General features: G+C 39.2%; 2 protein-coding genes across 3 annotated transcripts; both read right to left on the bottom strand.

Moving 5' to 3' along the window:
• LOC8055774 (protein CHAPERONE-LIKE PROTEIN OF POR1, chloroplastic) lies at positions 3,715-6,221 on the bottom strand. Of its 2 annotated transcripts, none has more exons than XM_021452358.1 (5): positions 6,063-6,221; positions 5,799-5,941; positions 4,673-5,058; positions 4,206-4,282; positions 3,715-4,125 (listed from the first exon to the last, which is right to left on the bottom strand). In XM_021452358.1, the coding sequence occupies exons 1-5, from the start codon at positions 6,113-6,115 to the stop codon at positions 3,975-3,977; spliced, it is 810 nt and encodes a 269-aa protein (XP_021308033.1). In that variant the 5' UTR covers positions 6,116-6,221; the 3' UTR covers positions 3,715-3,974. The 2 variants fall into 2 exon arrangements, with proteins under 2 accessions (XP_021308033.1, XP_002460164.1); XM_002460119.2 differs by having other exon boundaries at positions 4,673-5,055.
• Positions 9,110-10,007, bottom strand: LOC8055773. The gene is made up of 2 exons (XM_002460118.2): positions 9,863-10,007; positions 9,110-9,719 (listed from the first exon to the last, which is right to left on the bottom strand). Exon 2 carries the CDS (start codon positions 9,668-9,670, stop codon positions 9,401-9,403), a length of 270 nt encoding a protein of 89 aa, XP_002460163.1. The 5' UTR covers positions 9,671-9,719; positions 9,863-10,007; the 3' UTR covers positions 9,110-9,400.

The raw sequence follows: 14,171 nt of genomic DNA, 5'->3' as shown, positions 1-14,171 counted from the left end.
ATGCATACGTATTAAGATTTGATGTGATGAGGAATCTGAAAAATTTTGCAAAATTTTTGGGAACTAAACAAGGCCAGGCCCAAAAATTTTTGAACAATGCCTTAGTTCACCCAAAAAAAACAAAAACTTTTTCAAGATTCCCCATCACATCAAATATTGTAGGACATGCATGGAGCATTAAATATAGATGAAAACAAAAGCTAATTACACAGTTTATCTGTAAATCACGAGATGAATCTTTTAAGCCTAGTTACTCTAAGATAGGATAATGTTTGTCAAATAAAACAAAAGTGCTACAGTATCAAAATCCAAAATCTTTTCGGATCTAAGACCTTGTTTAGTTCCAAAAAATTTTACAAAATAGGAATAGTACTATTTTCGTTTGTATTTGACAAATATTGTCCAATCATGAACTAACTAGGCTCAAAAATTTTGTCTCATCAATTTCAACCAAACTGTGTAATTAGTTTTTATTTTCGTTTATATTTAATACTCCATACATGCGTCTAAAGATTTGATTTGGTGTGACGGAGAATCTGAAAATTCTGCAAATATTAAATAAAAATAAAAGAAATAATTAATTATGTAGTTTAGTTATAATTTGTGAGATAATTTTTTGAACCCAGTTAGTTTATAATTAAATAATATTTCAGTTATCTATAATTTGTGAGAGGAATCTTTCGATTAAAGGACCCTAGTGCTGCCGGCTCACCGATAATGTGATGTGATGCTTCATAAACTGCTGCGGATTCCGTCATCTATCCATCGTTCACGCAGGAGCAGACCGCAGACGATTCATCATGGGGATTGGCAGAAGGAGCCAGAGGCCTGGGATAACTGTTTCTCCACATGCATGCAGCATGCGCCATCACTCCAACAGTCCAACTGCTCCGTGTGCGTCAGTTACCTGCTCTCCAGCGCCAAAACAGGGGCTACAGCTTCCACCACACACGTCGTTTCGTTGCACGCCTTCACTCGAGGCAAATTTATAAAACTTTTTATTTTCCATCACATCAAATGATATATATATATAAATATAAAATAAATTATATAATTTACATGTAATTCATAAGATAAATTTTTAAGACTATTAAACAATATTTATCAAATATAAATAAAAATTTTAATGTATCTATTTTTTTAAAAAAATTTACAACTAAACAAGGCCCTACTTGCGACACAAAGAATGCACATGCCGTGGCGTTTCGGTGCGTCATTTTTCATCGTCACCGTGACATCGTGTATGTACAATGCGCTGCTGCTGCTGCTGCCTCAACCCAAAATCATGTTCTTCTATAAAGTCCTTGTTTACATCTATTTTTTTTAATTTAAACACCGTAACACTTGTATTTGTATTTAGTAATTATTGACTAATTACAAATTAAATTCGCTTCTCGAGGGATCAAAAATATATCAAATAATATTAATATTTGTATCTATAAATAAGTATATTATAAAAATATATTTCATACTCAATCTAATGATATATATTATATATGATAAATATTAGTATATTTTTATATATATCTGTATTTATTTACGGAGGAGGAGGGAGTAAAAAACTTGAAAAGTTAAAACAAGGCAAAAAACCAAAACGTGTCTTCTCGAATGCATAGCCGACTGGATTCGACCGTTCGTTCCATCAAAGAACGACTCACATGCCTGCTGAAGCCACAGGAGTTCCTTCTCCTTTCCAACTGCTCGCACTTGCTGACTTGCAGCCTAGGGCCTGTTTTTTCATTCAATATTTTTCTTCACATCAAATCTTACAGTATATACACAGAGTATTAAATATAGATAAAAACAAAAACTAATTATATAGTTTATCAATAAATTGTAAGACAAACCTTTTAAATCTAATTACTTCTTAATTAGACAATAATTGTCAAATAAAAATAAAAATGCTATATTGTCAAAATTAAAAAACTTTTTGAATTTAAACAAGCCACCGGTCTTGTGCATTCCAGCGGCGAAATAAAAGCTGCAAACAACTGCTCGAGTCGTGGCAAACTTTACCAGACTTGAACACATGTCCTAGTACTCTAGACGAGGAGTTCCATGTTCAGAATTTTTTCTGCGACTAGGCTTTGTTTAGTTTCATTTTTTTTAATGGACAATATAGTACTTGCATTTGTATTTGATAAATATTGTTTAATTATAGATTAACTATGCCTAAAAAATTTATCTCACAAATTATAGGTGAACTGTGTAATTAGTTTTAATTTTTATTTATATTTAATTCTCCATACGTGCGTATAAAGATTCGATGTGACGGAGAATCTGAAAAATTTTGTAAATTCTTTTAGAAACTAAACAAGCTCTAGTTCTGAAAGAAAAATATTTTTTAGTTAAAAAAGCTCAAACAAACAGGACCCGCCGGTTTTTAAGTTTTATTTGACGACTGCATCCTGCGTGCTCTCGGTTGTGTTCTGTACCACCTCACAATGACCGGCTTGTTTAGTTCACCCCGAAATTTAAAAAACTTTATAAGGTTCTTCGTCATATCAAATCTTTTAGCACATGTATGAAGCACTAAATATAGAAGAAAATAAAAACTAATTGCACAGTTTATCTGTAATTTACGAGACGAATCTTTTAAGCCTAGTTAATTTATGATTGGACAATATTTACCACAAACAAACAAAAATGCTACAGTAACAAAATCCGGAATCTTTTCGGAACTAAAAAAAGGCCCTAGTAATGCTTTGATTTTCGAAAAATCAGTTCACTAGTCGAATGCTAGACGTGGTAATGGATTAATTAGGGTCCCAATCTAAATACAGAAATCAAATTAAAATCCAACGGAAACGGTTCAACATCAGCCATGACGATCCAATAAGAGAGAATCAACCGTGGATTTAAGCCTTCTATTCTCAGCGAAATAAACAGAGTAATCAAGCCGACCGAGGCATTCTAGCCCAGTTTTTTTATCTCCTCTGACAAAAATACGGCCCAGATATGAGTACTGAGCTTCTGAATTCCGGTGTTTTTTTTTCAAGTACCGACAACACCCCTTGAGCTGTTGACTGTTGTTCTGTTGCAAAGAGTTATGACAACGTAGAAGCCAATCCATACATGAGCACAAAACATTTAGGCCTTGTTTGGATGCGCATGTATCTACCTCAAACCATCTGTATTGGAGTGGATTAGAGTGGAGCTTAGTTTAAATCCCCTCCAATCCACTTCAACACATGTGGATTGAGGTAAATACATGCCCATCCAAACAAGCCCTTACCGTACTTTCAAAAATATAGCACAGTTTAGTGTTGTCCTAAATCAAATTTCTCTGACTTTGGTCAAGATGTATTTTTTTTTATAAAAAAACCACATTAACATTTATAAGGTCAAAACATATTTTGTGGATAATATAATGAAACTAATTTGATATCACAATCATAGATATTTGATGCTTTTTTTTTACTAAAAACTACGTCGTCAAAGCGAAAAAAGCCATAACGAAGTAAGGAAAACCATACGTAAGTTGATTTCCAAAATCAAACAAGACGAACGAGAAGAAGCATGGAAAGGGACAGCAGGGGCAGGTATTCGTGTAAGCGCTAGATTTGCGATAGCCTATTCGCTTGGCTGAAAAGTCATGGTTGAAAGCACTATTCGCTGATTTATTATAAGCTCAAGCGAACAGGCTGTGTCCATCAAGCCCTAACCATGCGTTAGATTTGCGATCCAGGCTCGCTTCAGTGCTTGCACACGAACTCACGAACACACAAAATGTACTGCCAGGACTGATGCCACATTTGTCTCTGCACCGTCACCAGATAGACAGAAAAAAAAAGTGTGTACATTAGCTGAGAAAAAGAACGAAAAGGGAAGCCTAAGCCACAACAATGCCGATATTCCAATCTCAAGCGGTCAGTCCAAGCAAAATTTTTCTGAAACTCAAATCCAGATATGTCAGTCATCGTAATCCCTCCTTCAAAAAATCCTACAGTTCCACTTACAAGATCGAAACAGATTCATTTCAGGAAAGTGGATCCCAGGAACAAGAAAATGTAAGCAACCAGCGAGGTGAGGAGCTCTAGGGACCATGAAGGCGGGATGATGAATGTTGGGACCAGTGGAACCAGTAGAGAACCAATAATCCAACCGCCCACAAGTATTCCAAACCTAGAAGAACAAGGCAGTGAGTAAACATGCTGTTGTTGATGACAAATTAAGGCCTTGATGATAGAAGAAAGTTTCAGTACCCAGTGCTTGATGCCCTGAGGAGGTTCTTCATCTTTTCGTTGAGGAAATATATGCACGAGAATAGCGATATCGCGAGCTGCACATGCAAACCACAGTTCAGTGATGCCCAAGATCAAATAGTAAACCAGATCTAGATTTTATCAGGTCCTGTATTGCCATAGTATATTAGATAGTAGATGCCAACATGCTGATTGTCGAAATCATCATATGGAAGAGATAAAACCATCAGATCACTAAGTTGTGCAGATGCTAGACATTAGCATGAACAAACATATGCACAGGCCACAGGGAGCAACTTTATTTAGCATTAAGGTGCTTAGTGACAAGTTAGTTAAACCTAATGGATACTGTAAAAGTTACAAGCTACATAGGCCAGCTTCCTAGATTGAACAAGCTACATAGGCAAGCATGTCCTCAAACAAGAAAAGACAGACCTTAGAATCTCAGGATAAATCAAAGCAAATACCTGAAATGCAGGTCCGTTTTCTGCAGAAGTTGCTATGCTCCATCCAGCAATGAAAGCAAAGAAAAACAATCGTCTGGAAATAATATCCATCGATGGCACCTCAAAGTAACCAATAAGTGCTTTGACCCATGAAGGGGATTCCTCTACTCTCTTCTTTAACTTGGTTTTAAGATTAATTTTTGTCTTCTTCCGCTGCTGGTAGCTCTTCATAATTATCTTCTCATAAGCACCTTCAATAGCTTCTTCACTCGGTTCATGCCCAGCATACTGTTGAATAAGGAAATTCCTTGCACTCCGGATCTCTTCTTCAGACGCGTCACGATCAACACCAAGAAGCTTGTAGGGATCTCGTATTCGGTATCTAGGGAACACCGGAACATGCTCTGCTGATAACCAATAGAGGGATGGATATGTGACCTCATGTAAACCAATTGTTTGTACAGAAATACCTCAACAAAGCAACAAATTGTGCGGTCTAAAAATATTATAAACCAAGATAGAATCTGAGACTTGCAAGAAAACAGGCCATTACAAACAACTAAATTCACACCTATAAAATTTAGTTGAATGGGATATTTAATTTCTATATACGTTTGCTTTTTAAGCAGGACTGTAGCAGGATAGTGTTGGTACAAAAGCATGACTTCTAGGTCCACAAATTCCCTATGATTACAGGAGCTGCACAAAGAATTATGAAGATTTAGAGCAACACCATGTGTTTATACAAGAGAGAAAATGCTACCATACATAATTTTCAATCTGAAGGAACACAATGCTGTTTTTTTTTCCTCATATGCTTTGGCAAATTACTCCTAAAGCATAAACTGGCGTCCTTCAATCTGGTTACCTGCCAAAATGCAGGGTTCTCCTGAATACATTCTGTATATCCAGTGTGACCCAATTTCCTCATCACGAATTCACGATCACATTGAGCAGTGTGCATTGCAGGATTGGCTACCTACTAATAAAACTTAAAAAAAAAATAGAATCAGTTTGCTAACTAAAGGCCAGTACAACTATTCCTTACTTCATGCATCGGCAACCCAAAAGACACATATGTTACCCTACCAAAGTCAACCCAGAGAGGCTTCAAAAGAACGAAGGCTACGAATTCAACGCCTCTTACCGTAGCTGAACTCGCGGTCACCTCCGGCGCCAGCGCCGGCGCCGATGGAGAGGCTGATGGAGCACCGCGACCCCCGCAGCCGCGGCGGGAGCGCTATGACGCCGCCGCGCACCGCCGGCACATCCGGACCCCAGCCGCCAATGCTGAATCGAACAAAACCACATCACCTTGTGAGCACGCCACAAACATGGAATAACTAACATAACACGACGAGGGGGCGGAGGGGGAAGCGAGAGGGAGGGGGTTTAAGGCAGGCGCGCGCACCGGCGGAGCCGCGGGAGCGGGCGGGCGAGGAAGGCGGCGGCCGTAGCCTGCATCTCCGGCGCCAGCCGCGGGGAGAGGGAGGTGGGGGGGCAGCGGCGAGGTCCGTCTTGCCCGCGACGCGGGGCAGGGAAAGACCCAAGGTGAGGGAGGGGAGGATTGGATAGGGAGCGACGGAGACGGAGGCAGGGACGAGGAGGCAGGTTGGTGGGTCGTGAGGCCGGCCTGTCGGGCCCCCTCTGGGCTTTTTATGGGCTGGGCTTTGTTGGGTTGGTTTTACACTCTCTGGAACGGGCTATGCTCAATCCTTTTCTCTTTTTTTTCACAAATAAATTACAAATCCATCACATTCACATATGCCACTTGAGATTTGATTTGGTGCTGATGTGTTGCTTGAGATTTTGATTTGGTGGTGATGTGTTCATAGGGCCGAGCATATGTGCGTTGTGAGTATCTGCGTTGTACTATGTGATTCTCAAAGAAAAAAGTACTCACTGTGCACATGCTTAGCTAATTCCGTTCGTTTTCATCAATATGGAATCAACAATGTAGTATTTGTTTGAAGTAAGATATACTTACAAGATTGTATTGCAACTTTTGAAGGGATTTCTCCAAAAGAATCGTGAGAAGAGAGCCTAAACGCTATAAGTTTCATTATTTATAAAATAATTTCACTGTAACATGATACACCCTCTGTTCAGAAAATGATAGTCGTATTTGACTAGAGGAAAAAAACAAACTTTACAAATTTTGATGAACAACTAATCAAATTGAATGAAAGTTTTTAGAGCATAGACCATGTTTTTCTTAATTTAAGTATTAAGTATGTGAAACCTCAGTTCTTTGAGTACAGTTAAATGTCTATTCATACCTGTTATTCATTGTATATATGCTTAAATTTATATATAATTATCATACAAGAAAGTTAGCGTCCGCAATAGCAACCACTATCCGCGATCCGTTACCTTGACATCAATCCAATATACTCCCTCCGTATTGGAAAAAATGTCATCCTGGCTCGTCCCCTCATTTGGCAACTGTTCTAGACGCAAATGTCCTTGGCTCTTTGATCCCCACACCACGTATTTAAGCAGGCCACCACACGCCCCGTCGCATAATGCCTTTCAAAATGCACCAAAACTAAAAAAAACCACAATGACAGGGGTCGAACTCGCACCATCTCAGCTCCAAACCCATAGCTAGTAATCATGTGTAACTTTCTTGTATAGAATCTAGCAGCAGCCTTATTTAATATATTGGGGTAGACAAGAAAAACTCTACCTTAACTAATTACTCCTTGGTATGCTAAATGTCGTCTTAAACGTTATTTTTTACCAGTATGGAGGGAGTATACTAGTTTAGGTCTCAAAAGCTTGGCTTGTTGTTCCTCTCCTTAAATATAAATGATAGACTAGTGCTCCCGCTGATTTTCTTCAAAAAGAAAAACAAACTACATGTCCAAGTAGGGCTGCCTAATGGCTTTTGAAGGTACATGCTTATCCATGTGAGAACTTAGACATTGGAGCCAACAAGCACAACTGGGCTGATAAAGCAAGAGCTAGCTATCTCATAATGGATGTCTAAGGCCTTATTTAGAGACACCTAAAAATCCAAAACGTTACAATATTTCTCATCACATCAAATCTTGCGGCACATGCATAAAACATTAAATATAAATAAAAAAGATAATTAATTACACAGTTTACTTATAAATCACGAGACGAATTTTTTAAGCCTAGTTGTTTCATGATTTGATAATGTTTGTCAAATAAAAACGAAAGTGCTGCAGTGTCAAAATCAAAAAAATTTGGATCTAAACAAGGCCTAAATGAAACGTGTAGCCCAAAACTTTTTCCGTGTGGCTGCGAGTTACAAATAACGGCAAAGCATTGCTAGCTAGCGCGCCTTCGCCTTGGCGGCGTATGATGGCTCGTGTTCGTGTTACTCCCTCTAGTCGACAATAAGTATCGTCTTTGAGTTTGTGGCCAGCATATTCTTTTGCAAAAATCTGTTTTTCTTTTTTCTTTTTATAATAAATGGTGCGACCATTTTTCTTCTTCTTAGTATAGTAGTTTTAAGTATTAGTACATTTTGAATGCATCTATTTGTGACTAGAGGCATTACGACTAAGTATATACTCTTGACGTTCCGAATTATAAGATATTTTGGCTTTTCTAATTATTTTTACTATGTACTCCTTCTATCCTAAAATGAAGATTCTTAATTTTAATGATATATATATATATAAGGTATTAATACTTATGATGTATAATAAGTATCATTAGACTAATTATGAAATATATTTTCATAATAAACCTAATTAGAGATCTAAATCTAGATAATATCTTCTATAAAGTTCGTCAAACTTAAAATTCTTTGACTCCTCGTGAAATAAAATTTACATTTTCTTTGAAACAGAGGGAGTATCACTGTATCTAGACATGGTGTATATCTGAACCCATAACAAAAACTATGCAACTAAAAAGCCAAAACATCTTATAAGTTGAAGTGGAGAGAGAGTATTACTTAGGGGCTAAGCATTGTCTCCTAGTGTTCTTTTGTCTCTTTAGGCCAATCTCGATGAGAGTCTCATAGGCATTAAATAAGCTACCAACTTAACAAATGTATTGATATGTCACAATATAAATGATGAGGAAAAAGATGTGATGAGTTCTACGGATATAAAACTGTTTTCAAGCGTACGATAATCTTCGAGAATAGAACATGAAGCACTCACTGAAACTAGAATTTCCTTGTAAGTCTATAGACGCAATGGACACCATCACATGAATGGTGTGCTCTACTTTGTTGTGCCGTATGCTGTACGGTGCTTCTCCAAAATAAATATCCCCAAGATGGCCAGATGATGAGTTTTTAGCTTCCGTTCTCGGCATGTTCTGTCGAGTCTTTAACGGAGTCACAGTGGCGGCGTTATGAGAAGATACGATACGAGGTTACGAGAGATTATCACAGTCTTGTTAAACAAAAGCCCACAGGCTGATCGATCAAGCTCAACTGGTTACACAATTAAACCTTGACAAAAAAAAACAAAAAACAAAACCGCCTATCTCTCCAGTACACAATCCATTCGGATTCAGACGTTTAAATGCTCGCAAATCAGGAATCCACTACTAATTTTTTTTAGTTCTTTCTTAGAAGATCACAAATCTAGCTAGCTAGAGAATAATAGTAATAAAATGCTCAAGGTGCACACGCATGCACGGTTTCTACAGGATTGATGAGGATGAGCAACTGACGAGCGGCATTATGATCATGACAAGATCGACGAGGAGCGGCGGCAATGCAAGGGAGAAGATGAATCGTCCACCCCGTGGATCGGATCAGAAGACCAAGAAGCGCTTCTTCGTCTTCTTGCCTCCGCCGCAACCGCCGCCACGGGGGCTGCCGCTCCCGGCGATGGAATCGGCGGCGGCGAGGTTCTTGGCGATGAGCTGCCGCGCCCGGCGGCTCCTGATCTCCACCCTCATGCTCTCCGTCTTGTCCACCTTGTCGTAGTCGTAGCACGCCGCCGCCGTCATCTTCTTCCCGTTCCCGGCCCCGCCGCCCAGCTTCTCCTTGATGCCGTCCACCAGCCTCGCCAGCTTCCCCATCGATCACCGCCTGCCGCCGCCGATCGAGCTGCTCCTTGAGATTATATCCCTGCACCAAATTGAAGACCGGGCACACGGCACAACCGCGCCGGTGCTTTGATCATGAGCATTCCTGATGCACGACGCGCGCGAGAGAGAGAGAGACTGGCGGTGGAAAGGAAACGACGGTGAGGAGCTAGCTCATCTGCGTACGGGATGGGGATGCCGCCGCCGCGGGCAAGTGATCGATCGATGTGCGTGGTTGGCGAAAGCTTCGGCGGCGCCCGCTGGTCAAACGCGCCGGCCGGCATTTAAATGCAGATGCGGTTGGGGTTCGGGAAGAGCCAGCCAAAGGCTCTCATGCATCTCATCACGACGCGCACGCAGCGCAGGCAAGGGAAGCCAAGGCAGCAAGTGGCAGGGCATCCATCTCCCGCGGGAACCGATAGCGATAGCTAGTACAAGGCTGCAGGCCTGGCTCGCGGTCAGGTGCCAGCGGCCAGCCACAGTGCCAGGTCAATGCCATTGCCAATGCCAGCAAAGGTGAACCGTGAACAGAGCACGGCCACGGAACATGACCGAGCGTGTTTGGTTGCACAGCGCCGCAGCTTTGACACATGTTTTGCTCGCATCCGCACTTGTGGCCTGCCGAGGAGTGTCGTAGTTTTCTCTCACAACTGTCATGAGCCAAACGAATTCCGCTTCAACTTGCCAAAAGTCCTACGACGAAATCGTACGCCGCACTTTTGGCGCCACCCCTACCGTGGCTTAGCGCGCATAGGCGCAAGCCAAACATACCCTTAGGGCGTGGTTGGTTGCACAAGAAGCTTTTATTCAGGATGGTCACGCTATGTAGGACCAAAGGAGTTGAGTTGAGCTCGCACGTGTGGTCGTGTTTGGTTGTCTTTCATATTAATCCGGTACTAGACGAAATCGTGTTTGGTTATATGTATGAATCAAAGTGCTGGATGTTTGACATGTGGGCCTCTGCATCCTGCATGAATCAAGTCGTCCTATATGGAGAGGGAAGCTCGATTTCTGCGGATGAAAAACCTGTATCACGACAGCCTCTTATGCATGGTCGCATGCATCGATTTAATTGAAGTCAGGAACCAAACAAAGAGGTGAAACGAAACCTACCAGTTAAACCGTGCTAGGACCAACTCCTGCTGCCTACCAATTAGCCCCTTAGAGCAACCACAATGTAGCAGCAAAGTAGTCCATAAGGAATAAAATATTCTCTATCAGCTAGCTGAAATATTGTGGAGGTAGTCCATATAGCAATAAATAAATGTTATTTTCTCTCTCCATGCTCTCTCTTGTGTCATGATACATGAGATGGTTGGAAAGAATAATTTTTATCTCTAGTGGACCCTACCTTATGGACTACTTTGTTGACTCAACATTGTGAGCAAATAATAATAGCTATGGACTACTTATGTAGGCCCCATATATATGGACTACTTGGTCCATATACATTGAGGTTGCTCTTAGGGCATGTAACTGTCGAAGTCGCTAATAGCTATCCGAATCCATCCGACCTGGTGAAGAGAGTGTGTGGAAAAATGACTCGCTAGTGATGAAGCAAACATTAATCTCGCACTTAAATTGATGAACTCTGTGTCTCTAATCCTCACATGTTTCAACGACGTTCAAATTTTCAGTTCCTTTATTTTATTTGAGCGCCACCTTAAGTTGGGGATTTGAATGCACCACTCGGACCGCCCTTAAGGTTTGTCTCCATCTTTTTTTTTCAAACTACGAGAAGTGGGTTTCATAGTTATCAGATTAGCAAGAAACCATTTCTACAAATTATGAAGCAATGTTCAAACTGGTGACATGATATGAAATTTATGAAAACAAAATAAGTTTATCACAATTGACATGCTGTACACAATTATCAAGGTTGTGAAACTAGAATGGAAACCCACTAAAAGTAATCTATAACTCTTATAAAGCTAAACCCCACTAGATGAATTCTCTCTTCATGCAAGGTGTCCACATCATTTTCCACTAAGTGACCCACTAAATATTCTATCTCTTCATGCAAGGTGTCCACATCATTCTCCACTAAGTCCATGTCATCCCATATTAATTACAAAAAATGACCATGTCACCTATATCATGTGAAATACTTTAAATCTTTAATCTATTAACATACAAGTCATGTACTACACTATTTGTTTCATCACCAATTAATTCCTCTATAATGTAACCAAATATTAGTTTTTGTTCTATTATCTTTTACTAGATCTAATACAATAAAATACATGCAAGTCAAATTCATATGTATACATACATAATAGACTGAATACCATATAGTAATGTTATGTATATAATGATTTATTTTTAAAAAAATCCCGCAGCAACGCGCGGGGAATTCACCTAGTTTCTTTCATCTCCAAACTTGTCCTGAAACAATTATGTATCTGTTTGGTTACTTATATCATATAATTAGTATAAATATTATGTCATATTAGTGTTTAAATATAGCTAATTAAATCTTAATAAGGAAAACTAAGATTACTAAAATATCCTTATACTCAATAAATATAACAATTATTTTTTTGTCTTACATATTTTATAGCATGCGGCATATTCTCGTGCTAAACAGCCAAACATCGTATCAGTAAACCTGCTCAGCTAGGATGAACAAATACAAGCAACCAAATAAAACGGCCAGTTGGTTTAAATGAGCTTGGCTCACTCCAGGCTATACTAAGGCTTGTCTCAATGGGGGTTTTATTAGAGTTTCATGCACATTAAATATGCTGATGTGGCGCTATATTAATGAAGAGAGAGATGATAAGAGTTTCATGGGAGTAGAGAGAGTTTCATCCTCATGAAACTCCTATGCACTGTTTCCAAAAATATGTATGTGTTGGAAACTGTGTCATGAAACTTCCATTGAGGATGGCCTAATCATATCGTTAGCTATGAGCCACCTGCATCAAGTGAGATATGCCCACGGGAAACAGAAATGAAACTCGTTTCTCGAGAGCCAGGCTGATGGGAGTCTTTTATATCCTGTACTGAGTTATATCCCATAAGCCTATAGCCTGGCTTTATACAAGTAGCCAACACATGCTACAAATGTTTTTGGTTAGTTTATGAAACCGTGAGATGAAATTGTACACACACAAAAAAATATTTATCAATAGAAACGCTTTAGAGTTTCATTTGTCAATATAAATCTCCACGTAATAAAACAATGTACTCAAAATGGCCTTACTTAGGCCTTGTTTAGATGCATCCAAAAACTCAAAAGTTTACAAGATTCCATATCACATCGAATCTTGTGTCACATACATGAAACATTAAATATAGATAAAAAAGATAATTAACTGTACATGTAAATCACGAGACAAATCTTTTAAGCCTAGTTACACCATAATTGGACAATGTTTGTCAAATAAAAACGAAAGTGCTACAGTGTCAGAATCCAAAAAGTTTTTGGATCTAAACAAGCCCTTACTGATTGGCACGTGGGACCGCAGGGTGCAGGTCCTGTTCTAGATCGGTTGATTTTGGAAGGTCTCTGGCCCAGCAAGGGTATGTTTGGATTGGAGGTTTTTGAAAGGAATTTCAAAGGACTAGGAATCTTGTATTTTGCTGACATCATGTACCGTTTGGAATAAAGGATTGGAGCTCACCATTCCTGTGGAAAGGTTTCCTTTGCTGAACAAAACACAGGAATTTTTACATCCACTCAAATCCAAAGTTTGTGTGAAAGCCCGAGGCGCTCTCTGTGGCTCTGTCCGAGCGTGCCTAACTACCTAAGCATGCTTCTAGAGAGGATTAGGCAGGAGAGAGAGAAGCAATGGGGAGATAACAAGTAGACAAAAGGGTGGCTGGGCTCCACTCAGAAATATATGTATGCATGCAACGGTGGATAGGTCCATTCTATGGGCCAATGGTCCCACTTGTAAGAGAGTCATGGATAAAATGTACAACTTACAGATTTATCATTAAGCATTAATAATGACTTTCTTAATTTTCATATAACCATGTCTTGTATTTCCCATGTTATGGATTCCTGTGTTCCAAACACCCCTTTCTAGCAATTTCCTGTGTTTTTCCTTCCCTCTATTTTACTACTACACACTCATTCTATTTATGTATTTTTTTTCTCTATTTTGTATTCCTTTGTTCCCTAGCAAACATATGTACAGGCTAGTCAATTTGCCTTCAACCGTTCCATCTACATCGAGCATTGAATATGTTTAATCATCAATATTTTGATTTTTATTTGTCCTCACTTTGAGACTATTCTGATATGGGATTTTGGAATCTAGTGTGACCTAAATCTATACTCTTTTTATTTTAATATTGAATCTAACACAACATATTTTGGGTAAATTTCTTAGTATTGATTGTTTGGAATTATTGATGAAGTGTTTGAGGCCCGTAATATCTTCATAAAGATTAAATGGTTTGATGACTTTATGCATCAAGAGGAAATTATTAGATGAGATTGATATTGATGTCAACATCAATAAAATGTTAGAAGAAAATTTCAAGA

The sequence above is a fragment of the Sorghum bicolor genome, chromosome 2, assembly GCF_000003195.3.
Source record: "Sorghum bicolor cultivar BTx623 chromosome 2, Sorghum_bicolor_NCBIv3, whole genome shotgun sequence".
Taxonomy (NCBI): Eukaryota; Viridiplantae; Streptophyta; class Magnoliopsida; order Poales; family Poaceae; genus Sorghum; species Sorghum bicolor.
This window is presented reverse-complemented; position numbering and strand designations above follow the sequence as displayed.